At 39.8% G+C, this 13,408-nt stretch overlaps 1 protein-coding gene across 2 annotated transcripts in view; it reads left to right on the forward strand.

Annotated features, from left to right (window-relative positions):
• The first annotated feature begins 491 nt into the window (after positions 1 to 491).
• ppa2 (inorganic pyrophosphatase 2) overlaps positions 492 to 13,408 on the forward strand; it is a 28,993-nt gene continuing 16,076 nt past the window's right edge. The window contains exons 1-4 of one of the 2 annotated variants that reach the window (XM_034188452.1): positions 492 to 699; positions 6,324 to 6,388; positions 6,528 to 6,569; positions 6,661 to 6,714. In XM_034188452.1, the coding sequence (XP_034044343.1) occupies positions 528 to 699; positions 6,324 to 6,388; positions 6,528 to 6,569; positions 6,661 to 6,714 (333 nt within the window). In that variant the 5' untranslated portion in view covers positions 492 to 527. The remainder of the gene's footprint in view (positions 700 to 6,323; positions 6,389 to 6,527; positions 6,570 to 6,660; positions 6,715 to 13,408) is intronic. The other variant, XM_034188453.1, reaches the window with a different exon arrangement.

A 13,408-nucleotide genomic window follows, 5' to 3' on the forward strand; every position in this document is an offset into this window, starting at 1 on the left:
CAAAATAAACCAACAACACTAACAACACTGTTAAATTAACATGAACCACAATAAAAATATTTAAAACCCCAAAACCCCGAACTCCGATGGTATATTGCAGCACAACTTCCTTTGTTTACTGGTTAGATAAAATTGTTAATTTCTCCAAAAATATTTGTCCTATCAACTTTCTGTTTTTGTCGTATTCACCCTTGATCCAAAAATACATAAGCACACCAAACTGCAAATGTCAGTTATTCCAGGTTTTTGAAAATTGATTTTTTTTTCTACAAATTGATTTTTTTCTTTTAAATAATATGATAGGATAATAGTATAGCTTATTGTCACGAGCAGGATTTTTTTTCCATGAGGATGTTTGAACTTTAATGTGAAAATATTTTTTCTTTTTTCCTCTATGAATCAAAATGCTTTGGATGTCTATGGCTTCGGATTTGTATCTGTTCCCGCTTTTATTGTGAAACTGCTGTCTCCTTCACATTGTGTCTAGCTTTACCGGACAGGAAGCAGGAACCTAGCAAGCTTTGAGAATGAATTCGTTGTTTCTGCGCCGCTCGCTTGCTTCTGTTTTTGCTTCATTTCCTAATTTTCCGAAGAAGTTAGTCACACCAGCGGAAGTTTCTCCGAGTTTGACAAAAATGATGCATTATGAAACAGAAGAGCGAGGATGCCCGAATTCTCCTGAATACCGGATTTATTTGAGTAAGTTTGTCTTTTTACTGACAGGTGACCCCAGGTTAACCTCCCTTTTAAGAGACATTTGACCTCTTCAGGTCGCACTGTCAGTTTGAAAACGCCTCTGCGGCACTTTTCCCTCCCACAACTGAAAATGTTTCAGTGTGGATTTGTTCACGTAGGTTTGTTTCTCGGTTGCGGTCACGCGCATACTGGCCAGAAAAATAGGCACACCTTGTCAGCTCAGATCAACTGCACGTTTAGCTCCTTGAAGACATTTCGCTCTTTGAGAAAAGCTTCGTCATTATTTTGAATATGAATCATTGTGTTTACAGTGATGTTTCTCTAGAGAATTTTCAGGATCTAAACTATTCCTGAAGGGAACCTGGACTGTATTGGAATTGTGCTTCTGCCTGTGACTCTCATAAGTGTGTAAAGCCATGATCTAGTAGGTAGAGGTGGGCGATACCGGGAATTTTGGTATTGATCCGATACCAAGTAAATACAGGCCCAGTATCGGCGATACCGATACTTTTTCATATTTAAGCTTCATAGATCCAAAGGATCCAAAAGACCTAGGATAGAATTTTGCCAAACATTGTACGTGACAACAAAATACTTTATCATCACAATCAACATTTTTGTTTAAAAAAATATCACTCAACACAACCGAGTGGGAAGGCCAGGCTGAGCCTACCTGCATGGCTGTTGGCTGGCGCCGCTGAGCCACGTGACGGCGCAACAACAAAAGATCAGAGGGGGGAGGGTGCGCTGCTCCGTGTTGTGTAACACAGTGCAGCGCTGCGTTTTACAGACAGAGAGTAGACTTTGATGAATCTGTGTGCGCAGCAGTCAGTGCGTGCGGGAGAGAAAAAAACCTTGAGTATCAATCTTTTTACACGAGGATCGTTCAGTATCAATACCAGCATTGGTGTCAATATTATCGATATTAGGATCGATCTGCCCAACTCTACTAGGAGGTATGTGACAAAAAAATTAACGGAATTGTAACATAATTGGCGTGGTTGGAAAGAGCTTAAAGAGACCTTCGAAGTGTTGTTTAAATACACTCAACAAAAATATAAATGCAACACTTTTGGTTTTGCTCCCATTTTGTATGAGATGAACTCAAAGATCTAAAACTTTTTCCACATACACAATATCACCATTTCCCTCAAATATTGTTCACAAACCAGTCGAAATCTGTGATAGTGAGCACTTCTCCTTTGCTGAGATAATCCATCCCACCTCACAGGTGTGCCATATCAGGATGCTGATTAGACACCATGATTAGTGCACAGGTGTGCCTTAGACTGCCCACAATAAAACGCCACTCTGAAAGGTGCAGTTTTATCACACAGCACAATGCCACAGATGTCGCAAGATTTGAGGGAGCGTGCAATTGGCATGCTGACAGCAGGAATGTCAACCAGAGCTGTTGCTCGTATATTGAATGTTCATTTCTCTACCATAAGCCGTCTCCAAAGGCGTTTCAGAGAATTTGGCAGTACATCCAACCAGCCTCACAACCGCAGACCACGTGTAACCACACCAGCCCAGGACCTCCACATCCAGCATGTTCACCTCCAAGATCGTCTGAGACCAGCCACTCGGACAGCTGCTGAAACAATCGGTTTGCATAACCAAAGAATTTCTGCACAAACTGTCAGAAACCGTCTCAGGGAAGCTCATCTGCATGCTCGTCATCCTCATTGGGGTCTCGACCTCACTCCAGTTCGTCGTCGTAACCGACTTGAGTGGGCAAATGCTCACATTCGCTGGCGTTTGGCACGTTGGAGAGGTGTTCTCTTCACGGATGATGCGAAGGAGATGTGTTGCACTGCATGAGGCAAATGGTGGTCACACCAGATACTGACTGGTATCCCCCCCCCAATAAAACAAAACTGCACCTTTCAGAGTGGCCTTTTATTGTGGACAGTCTAAGGCACACCTGTGCACTAATCATGGTGTCTAATCAGCATCTTGATATGGCACACCTGTGAGGTGGGATGGATTATCTCAGCGAAGGAGAAGTGCTCACTATCACAGATTTCGACTGGTTTGTGAACAATATTTGAGGGAAATGGTGATATTGTGTATGTGGAAAAAGTTTTAGATCTTTGAGTTTGTCTCATACAAAATGGGAGCAAAACCAAAAGTGTTGCGTTTATATTTTTGTTGAGTATATTTGTTCTGTATCAAATATGAAGAAAGTTATGAGCATTCGAAAGTCGTAACGTCTGTGCTTAAAGAAAAAACACCAGAAAGCTGTGATCGGTGTGTCATTGTTTACGTGTCAAAATGATGGTACTCTATCAAACCTAATTATTATCTTATTTAAACTTGTGACAATGATCCGCCGTATAAACACTTTTCCGACAGTAGTTTCCAAACTGAAAAACCGTCAGTTTCGCCATGTCCACCATCTTGCGGACTCGATGTCGGTTTTGCGGATCATATAAATATATGCATGTAAAAGCTTCAATCACCACCAAACTTCGCAGAAAGGTAGATAATTACATGAATTAAATATCTTATATGATTTGAAAACCGATCTTATGCACCTGCAAGGTGAATTTCTTTGACTTTTCCGACGCAGTTTTTCAATAATGGAATGTCGTAACTTCTCGTCACAGGAATGCTGTTTGAAAACGAGGTTGCTGGGGAGGATTTCAATTACATCATCAAATAGCGGGGATTCCCATTGCCCAAAAATAAACACATTCCACGAAGCATGAACTCAGCACTGCTGCCTGGAAAGTCTCAGGCCAGGTACAGCTGATACATTCACAGCAGCGGATGCCATATTTAGGTCATACGCACGTACCTACTAGAAGCGAAACTATTGTTCCACTTTTCAATTGTTTTATGCATTTTACAAAAAATGTGCTCTAAGCCCTGATTCCAGTCATTTAAGATAAAAAAATTTCTGGAGAGATGAGATGGGCTTGGAGCTTCAGTACACCAGAAGCTCTTCTGGAAATGACATTAAATGAAAAATAAATAAATAAATCACACTTCACCTCACTTTGCAAGCTGCACAAACCAGCTTCACAAGCATTGCCAAGTCGCTAAATATATTCTGGACTTCATTTACTTCAGTCATTAGGAAACAGTATTGTACTGTGTGGTAAATCTGTCTGGAGCAGATCACAAAAACCAACTGACTTTGCACAAAAGGAGGCTAGTGAGGGAAGCCAACAAGAATATGATTGGAGAACCTGCACAGTGCAACAGTTGTTTTTTTTTTTTTTTTTGCACCACCAGTCTCAGATTCAATGTGGATTGGTGGAGAAATGGCTTGTCATATGAGAAAATGTGTTTTTTTGGCAAAATAGTGGAAATTTCACATTTCCTTAAAAAAATACAAAATTCTCCATATCACTCGATAGTGAAGCTGTAAAACAGCAATTGATGGCATTGGTATTTTATGACTGCCCAACAAAATTATTGTTATCTTTTTCTTGCATGGACTTTGAAAACTGATTTGGGGTCATGTTGGGCTGCAGGATCCGAATCTGAGCTCAGATTTCCTCTATCACATCACGTTTTTTTGCAGTCTGCGTGTTCCGCATTAATGGATTAGGCAAAAGTTGCTCATTTACTCACAAGTGTAATGCCACTAATTGTGCACAGAAGCAGTTTCAGAAGCATAGTTTTTAAACCAGGTTCACAAAATGTGAAGAAGAGCTGTCATATCATTTATGGCGCCAAAAAGGTGTGCGAGACTGCAGCTTTTTCTTCAACGGTCGATATGAGAAATGTGCTTTCTTATCTCAAAAAACCTGATGTGATTGGCAAAAACGTAACACCAGATTCAGATTCAGCGCCTCCAAATGAGCCAAAATGTGTTGAAAAACTCCATGCAAGAAAAATTGTGTTGACCAGAGTAATAGATGAGTACTGTTTTGGACATGCAGTTAAGTACACTCATTTCCAGAAGGTTCCTAGTTTGAGACATCCCATGCTCATTCCCCATGTAATGTGGAGTTGCGTCAGGAAGGGCATCTGGTGTAAAAAAAAAAAAAAAAAACAACAAAAAAAAAAAAACACCCATACAGAATAGATCCATCTCTGATCAGCTGTGGCGACACCGAGTGAAAAAAGGAGAAGCCGTCTTGAGGTTATCTCTCAGCTCTGATTCATTAAAGTGATGCTGTGAACGCTTTTATCTCTTTCTGCCCATATTGTCTTGTCATCCTTTCTACTTAACCTGACACTGGGCTGTATTCAACATGTCAAGGATCACAACATACCCATAAGAGTCTCGTCAGTACCGGTGTCGCAGACTGAACAGTCCCCTCTAAAAATGGGTCCGCCCTGCCTTCACTGCACATGCGTCTGAGACAGGCTCTGAGTCTGACTCTCTACACACATAACGATCAAAGGGAATAATGTGATTATTAACCATCAGATGGCAATGTAAAACCTCTTAAATCATTCTAAAGTCTGTTTTAAGCAGAAACAAGCCCGTTTTAAGCAGATACGAGGCGATAATTGGTGAATCACTGCTGATGCTCCGAAAAGACGTAGGTGCAGCAACAACGTCTGAGTGCTGCTGTGGCGCTCTGATCGGCCCCCCATCTTTTATGATGAAATAATACTGAATTTATGTGGAAATAATTGTTGTACTAAAGCTTTGGATATCTGTTGCTGAGATAGACGATGACTGTTAGGGATGTGAATTTTACAACAACTCACGATTCAATTCGATTCCGATTCTTGGGGTGACGATTCGATTCAGACTTGATTTTCAATTCAAAGAACTCTGAGAAATAGTTATATTACTTAAAAAATGCTTATGTTTAAGAAAATGCAGCTTTAGAAGGTTAATCAAGTGATTCTAGATGTAAATTTACTTATCTGCTTTGCTCCTTCAGAGTTGGCTGGCAGTTTAGCGAAGCGCTGGTCAGTAGTTGGCAGAGACTGCTGCTCCCCTCTTTTAGCTCCAGGTGATGGCGTAGCATGTGGGCTTGCGGATTTGAAGTGTTTCCGAAGTACTTGACTTTCATTTTGCAGATTTTGCACACTGCATAAGTCATGTCAAGCTCCTTCTTACGCAGCAAATAATAAAATCCAAAATGCGCCCAAACATTTGCCTTCAGCAAAGACGGTGCTGGCTGAATTAGCTCTTCATCCGCCATGCTAAGATGAAGCTCACGAATGTTTGAAGCACACCGGACCCTCCCCTCACGGGGACGCTGTAGTACGGAGGCCGTTGCCTGACAAACAGTACACGCAGCGAGTAAGCAAGAAAATGTTTAAAAAAATGTTTTTTAAAAATCGATTCTTGGACATTTTGGATCGATTCAGAATCGTAATAAATAAGAATCGCGATTCGGAGGTGAATCGATTTTTTTCCGGCACCCCTAATGACTGGAGTGCAGTTTGAAGCAGAAACGAGGTGATAATCGGTGAATTGCTGCCGATGCTCAGAGATGACTCATGCAGTGAAGGCAGGGTGGACCGATTTTAGGGGGGACTGTTCAGTTGGAAGGAACCGGCCAAAACTACTCTGTACTGTACGTGATATCATAATCACTTTAGATATTAAACAGTAGTTGCCCCCGCCACCGTTGTTTATTTTTGTAATAAATTGGGCTGCATTGCAATTTTGTGTGTATTTAAATTCATTTGTTTTATATTGATAGAAACCGCTGAAGGAAAATATATTTCGCCATTTCATGATATTCCACTTCTGGCAGAAACGGAACAGGTAACTTTCAGTTGGTTTGATTTTACTTTGCATTTGCTAAAATGCTGCATGGTGTTAATGACTCACGACACAGACATTTAAATTGGCATTCTGACTCAGATTCCATGTCATTTATTGATATTTCTCCATTTTGGAACAGGAAAATGCTCTGCCAAAAAAACCCAAGTGGTATGACAGTGAGGTACTGTCGAATTGATAAAGTCAGTTGTACCACTTAAAACACATTTCCAAGCACACAGTGTCCTCAGCGTGTTCCTCTTGTGTGTTTTCAGGCGCTCTTTAACATGGTCGTGGAGGTTCCTCGATGGTCAAATGCTAAAATGGAGGTAAAATAGGTCACTCAACATATCAGACATGTTTTGATTCTACTAATATTGATGCTCTAGTGATGACCCTTATTTCAAATGTTTGCAAACCATTCACATTGTGTTTTTCATCAAAGAACCTGTTTGCTAAATCTGTAACAAGTTAATTTCGAGTTGTTGCCTATTAATTGTCATTATGAAGCTGAGGTTATATTTTTGCCTTGAAAACTCTAAAATAGTTTTAAGCTTTGTATGAATACTGGTTGTTGTTAAAAGATGACGTGGTACCATTTAAATTTTGGTGATGTTGATGGAGGTGCACATTTGGCTCCTAATGTTAATGATCATCATCGTCATTTTCAGCAGTATGAGAAAAAGCTTAAATATCAGTCACTTAAAAAAACCCCGCCAACAATAACATGATGCATATTAAAGGTACAGGTTGGAGTTTTTCCATTCCATTTGTTAATCACTTTTTTAATGGCGACGTGTGAACAGGTGTAATCTCACCCTGAAAATAAGACAATTGTTAAGATAATTGTTAACTTTCTCGGCTTTCCATACATTGTTCTCTATATAAATGAATCCCGTCAGATTTTACAGTAAAATCCAATAGTTTATGTAGGCTGTAATGTTTATGTGCACTCCCAAGTGTCCTGATCTTCACCTAGAGTTGCTAAATGTTGTAAAGCACTCCTTCAAATTTCTTAAGTCACTTCACAAAATTACTGATCACAGGATTTGGTTTTTACTTGTTTTAGAATATGTTAGGGGTGGGAAAAATATCTACTCAGAATATCACTATATATAGATAAATATGTGATTGTGTGTTTTTGATGTGAAACTCAATTTTTGAAGTTGAGAATCAACACAACTCAAATTCAATTTCTGGTTGAAACATGCAGGTTGGTCAGGCATGCAGTACTGCTCTTATTCAGCAGAGGGAGCAACGAATGTAGACCTAATCTGAGTATTACATGATGTCACTTCTGTTTCAAACAAACCTAAGAAAAAATAAAGCACACTGAGAAATTTGCCCAGAGATCAGTTTGGACACAGATGAATATTTATTAAAGGGGTGGCACCCAGAGAGTACAGAAATTAAGAATAAGGCAGAGTCTTTAGTTGTATAGTTAGAAGTTGAGATGCGTGGACTAGGGTGGTTCAAAAAAATAAAAGATGGAAATTCATTACTCTCACCCCTTCATTTTATGATGCTTTGGGGAAAAAAGAAAGCCTGCCAAATATTTTTGTCATACATTAATATTTAGAGGTAGCACATCATAGCTGAAGGTTGTAAATATATCAGTTGTCGCTGCCCGAGTGCCCGTGCAATAGGTTATCCATTATCCAGTATCTAATCACATCACTTATAAAGAGGATAGAAGTTAACCACCTGAGTGTAACTAAAGTATAATTTTATATTCAATTTAAAACTATACCTGGGTTTAAATATTTCTCACAAACAACATACTTTCAAAATGTTATTTTAGGCTACAAGCTGAAAATTTTGCTTCAATTCACAGCTTTTTTTCTTTCAGATCTTTGGTGATGGTGAATCTAACATGAGATAAATGTAAAAAGAGACACTTGCTGACTTAACATGCTTAACCATTAACTGGAAACTTCAGTAAAACATGTCAGCTACTAGAAGTAGAACATTTGTATACCTTATTGGTTCCACCGACTGAAATAAAGGGAAACAAATTGCCCTCAAATGGGCAAATACTCAAGGTATTTTTCTTCAAACACATTGATTTGAAGAAAACTGTCCATGATGCTGCTGTGACCTCTATAGACATGGCAATTCCTTTTTGGGAGAGAGCTAGAATCCCACTGAGGGCAAAGCAGCATCTGATCACAAAGTTAGAAAAGGTGTTCGGAAAATGGAAAACATTGAAAAAGACCAAGAATCGCAATACAGACAAGCAGAAGAAAAATGAAACAGTGTTTTGTGAATCTTTGGAGGACTTGTTTGACATGGCACATCAGGATGTCCTAACAATGATAAAGTTTGAAGATGACAGACAGTTCCTACTTGCTCAGCGAGAGAAAGGTAGAGGATGCATGACAGGCATAGATAAAATACAAACTGCCAAAGAGCAGAAAAAAGGAAAGCTGCAGAAGCAAAATACAAAGAGAAACTGGAGGAGCCTGGACCATCTAATGTCTCACTACCTGACACTGTCTCCAGCCAGAGTGAAGAGAACACAGAAAGTCCAGATGAAGAATTTGTTATGCCAGTGCCACAAAAAGCCAGTAAAATTAAAGCTGTTGTGACACCAGGACTTGCAGCAGCATTGGATAGGACCAAAACAACAGACAGAAGTGCCACCTATATTCTGACTGAAACGGCAGCAAGTCTTGGTCATGATGCAAGCAACTTAAATATCATTATCATGTAAAGGATGTTCTCTTATGTTACACAGCTGTTTCTTGTGCCGATTCATACATTTTTGAATATTAAGTACTGCAAGGCATAAAGAATATTATTGTTTGGAGCTAGATCAAAATATATGTGGAAATATATAAAGCATAGACTTATTTAAATTTATCAATAATGAAACAGTATTTCATCAATAAAATGAAAATGCAATGTTTGATTGTTACAAAATCTTCACTACCCCAGTATGTAGGTATTGTAGGAGCATGATGGAGTATGAGAAGAACTGCATCTCACAATTCATGTTTTAGTGTTAACTATTTTATGGGATATGAAAAGATTTGATTTTCCAATGTATTGCCATAATTTCTGTCCTGACATATCAATATTAAACTGACAAAAATAATTTGGAAATATCTGGAAATGACCATACTATATAACAAAGTTATTGCGAGCAAAATCTTTAAGGGCTGTGTGCTACCAGTAAAAATTATTAGAGTTTTATGAAATTGTACATGATGTGTTTTTATGTTAGGTACAACAAAGTTAGAGGGTGAGACTTGAAGTTTTTTGAAAAAAAATTTTTGACCATTTTTATGGACCACCCTAGCGTGGACTGCTCACTCGCCTAATGTGTGGTGGGCCGACGCACAGAGGCTGAGCTGCCGTGGTAGTGCCACTATCTGGCAGCTTCGCTGGTCATTGTTGGGATATGTTGGCAGGCAGGTAGTTTAGCTAATTATTTAAATGCATGTGTTAATTATTTAAATGCCGAATTATGCAGAGTGATTCTCCTGGAGAACAACTCAAAAATAGGATGTGCATTGTTTTATAAATACGATTTATGACTTGCAGCCTCTATAAGTGTATTATTTCACTTTTTCCCCATAGTCCACTGTTGCACAAAGAAAACATTTGTAGTATGTTGTAATATCAAATTGCAATACTTGCGGAATCTCATTTTTTATGTGGCGTGATGTGTACCACCTTGGCAACCAAGTACGCATCTTTGCGGCAGGTAAGTGCATTTTTCCAGCCCTAGAAAATATATGTTGATAGTAAAATCTGATAAGTAACTTAATTATTGTAGTTGTATGATTAGTAATTTTCCCGGTGCATTGACTGGCGTTGTCTGCTCACATCCTCACACTTATATTATCAGTGCTGTTGTCTAATTCACCCTCTTGCAAACAACCATATGCCCATTCCTCCAGAGTTGCCAGGTCTGCTCATAATAAGGTAAACAATTATATTTTTAAAACTATATTTTTGGAATGTGTTTTCTATTACATCAGATTATGACAAAAAAATAAGTACAACATATTCATATATTCAAAGATTAGTTACATATGGGCCTCATCAAGTTTTTTTGTGGTTTATTCTGATAAAAACTTGTTCAATGTTTCCAGTATTGGGTTCCACCTTGAAATCATCATTTCATTATTCCATTTAATTAAAGGCTTTGTGACAAAACAATGTGTGTCTTTTAGACATTAAAAAATGTTGCTTTGTATAGTCTATATTTTACTCTGTCTGTCACTAATAGAGCCCGACCGATATGGATTTTTTACGGCCGATGCCTATAGCGATATTTCAGTGGAAAAAAATGCCGATAATCGATAAATCAGCTGATTTGCCGATAGCCGATAAATCAGACAATATTATTATTAATATTTTTAAAATGAATGAAATGTTCTTTTTTTGGACCCTTAACAAAAAAGGTATGAGCTAAAAGCTGAAGCTTTGTCCTCATATTGATTAACTTTATAACAGAGAAGAATTTTCAAGTTCAAAAAATGCAAAAATGCAATTGCAGCAGTTAGGGGGCTATTCAAACGGGCCAATTAGTAAGATATCACTCCTGAAAACTATCTTTGCCATATCACGTGAGTTAAATCTGCTCTACGATTGGATTTTGGAAAACCATGTGACAGACAACCAATTCCGATTGGACACTCACATTGCGCACGTCATCACACATCTTCTGTGAGGAGTACCAAGATGGCCGACGGTGGATCGAAAGTTTCTATCTCATATCATTAAAAAGTTATTTCCAATTTAGTAAATCTTGGTCCCAGCCGTCATATACGACGGCGTCGGCCCCAAAGGGTTAATTGCGAACGGCAGTAATTCCCAGAACCCTTCTGGACGACCAGTGAATCTGAATGTTTCAACCTCTTAGCAGTAAACGAAAGTTTTTCATGCTAGAAATAAGGTCTACACAACGTGGGCTAATAAAATAAAACTGAGTTGAACTGAAACTGGAGAAACGTGGAGTGAATGTAATCGCAAAGTTATTACAAACAACATCCTTATAAACTTACTTGTATGCTTTTGTCAGCCAATCAGTGCAGTGTGACGCGAACTACGTGGACCGGTGATGAACACATTTAAGCAGGGGTGTAAGCAGCTCTCAGTTGAACACATTTAAGCAGGGGTGTAAGCAGCTCTCAGTTGAATGGAGTCAGCAGTCCATCTACTTGACAAACGGTGCAAGGACATTTTATATTGCCGACAAACATTATTTCAGTAACTGTTCTATTTATGAGAAATTATTGGCGTTCTGTCAGCAAAATTTCAGCCGATAGTGAGTACTTTGAAAAGGGCTTATATCGGCCAATAATATCGGCCGGCCGATATATTGGCCTACTATTTCAAGCATTATTTCTCTTTACAATTTAGCCTGTCCATCAAACAATGGTGAAGTTGATGTCTAAGACCAACATTTATAATGTTAGGGATGTGAAATTTCCGCACAATCATGGATTTCTGTGGTGTAGTGGTGTTGCGGATCACAGTTGATGATCCATACGGGCCACCCCCCATGGTTCAGCATACATACACTCAACAAAAATATAAACACAACACTTTTGGTTTTGCTCCCATTTTGTATGAGATGAACTCAAAGATCTAAAACTTTTTCCACATAAATATCACCATTTCCCTCAAATATTGTTCACAAACCAGTCTAAATCTGTGATAGTGAGCACTTTTCCTTTGCTGAGATAATCCATCCCACCTCACAGGTGTGCCATATCAAGATGCTGATTAGACACCATGATTAGTGCACAGGTGTGCCTTAGACTGTCCACAATAAAAGGCCACTCTGAAAGGTGCAGTTTTGTTTTATTGGGGGGGGATACCAGTCAGTATCTGGTGTGACCACCATTTGCCTCATGCAGTGCAACACATCTCCTTCGCATAGAGTTGATCAGGTTGTTAATTGTGGCCTGTGGAATGTTGGTCCACTCCTCTTCAATGGCTGTGCGAAGTTGCTGGATATTGGCAGGAACTGGTACACGCTGTCGTATACGCCGGTCCAGAGCATCCCAACATGCTCAATGGGTGACATGTCCAGTGAGTATGCCGGCCATGCAAGAACTGGGACATTTTCAGCTTCCAAGAATTGTGTACAGATCCTTGCAACATGGGGCCGTGCATTATCCTGCTGCAACATGAGGTGATGTTCTTGGATGTGGCACAACAATGGGCCTCAGGATCTTGTCACGGTATCTCTGTGCATTCAAAATGCCATCAATAAAATGCACCTGTGTTCTTTGTCCATAACAGACGCCTGCCCATACCATAACCCCGCCCATACCATAACCCCACCGCCACCATGGGCCACTCGATCCACAACATTGACATCAGAAAACCGCTCACCCACACAATGCCACACACGCTGTCTGCCATCTGCCCTGGACAGTGTGAACCGGGATTCATCCGTGAAGAGAACACCTCTCCAACGTGCCAAACGCCAGCGAATGTGAGCATTTGCCCACTCAAGTTGGTTACGACGACGAACTGGAGTCAGGTCAAGACCCCGATGAGGACGACAAGCATGCAGATGAGCTTCCCTGAGACGGTTTCTGACAGTTTGTGCAGAAATTCTTTGGTTATGCAAACCGATTGTTTCAGCAGCTGTCTGAGTGGCTGGTCTCAGATGATCTTGGAGGTGAACATGCTGGATGTGGAGGTCCTGGGCTGGTGTGGTTACACGTGGTCCGCGGTTGTGAGGCTGGTTGGATGTACTGCCAAATTCTCTGAAACGCCTTTGGAGACGGCTTATGGTAGAGAAATGAACATTCAATACACGAGCAACAGCTCTGGTTGACATTCCTGCTGTCAGCATGCCAATTGCACGCTCCCTCAAATCTTGCGACACCTGTGGCATTGTGCTGTGTGATAAAACTGCACCTTTCAGAGTGGCCTTTTATTGTGGGCAGTCTAAGGCACACCTGTGCACTAATCATGGTGTCTAATCAGCATCTTGATATGGCACATCTGTGAGGTGGGATGGATTATCTCAGCAAAGGAGAAGTGCTCACTATC

The sequence above is a fragment of the Thalassophryne amazonica genome, chromosome 15 (assembly GCF_902500255.1).
Source record: "Thalassophryne amazonica chromosome 15, fThaAma1.1, whole genome shotgun sequence".
In the NCBI taxonomy this organism is placed as follows: domain Eukaryota; kingdom Metazoa; phylum Chordata; class Actinopteri; order Batrachoidiformes; family Batrachoididae; genus Thalassophryne; species Thalassophryne amazonica.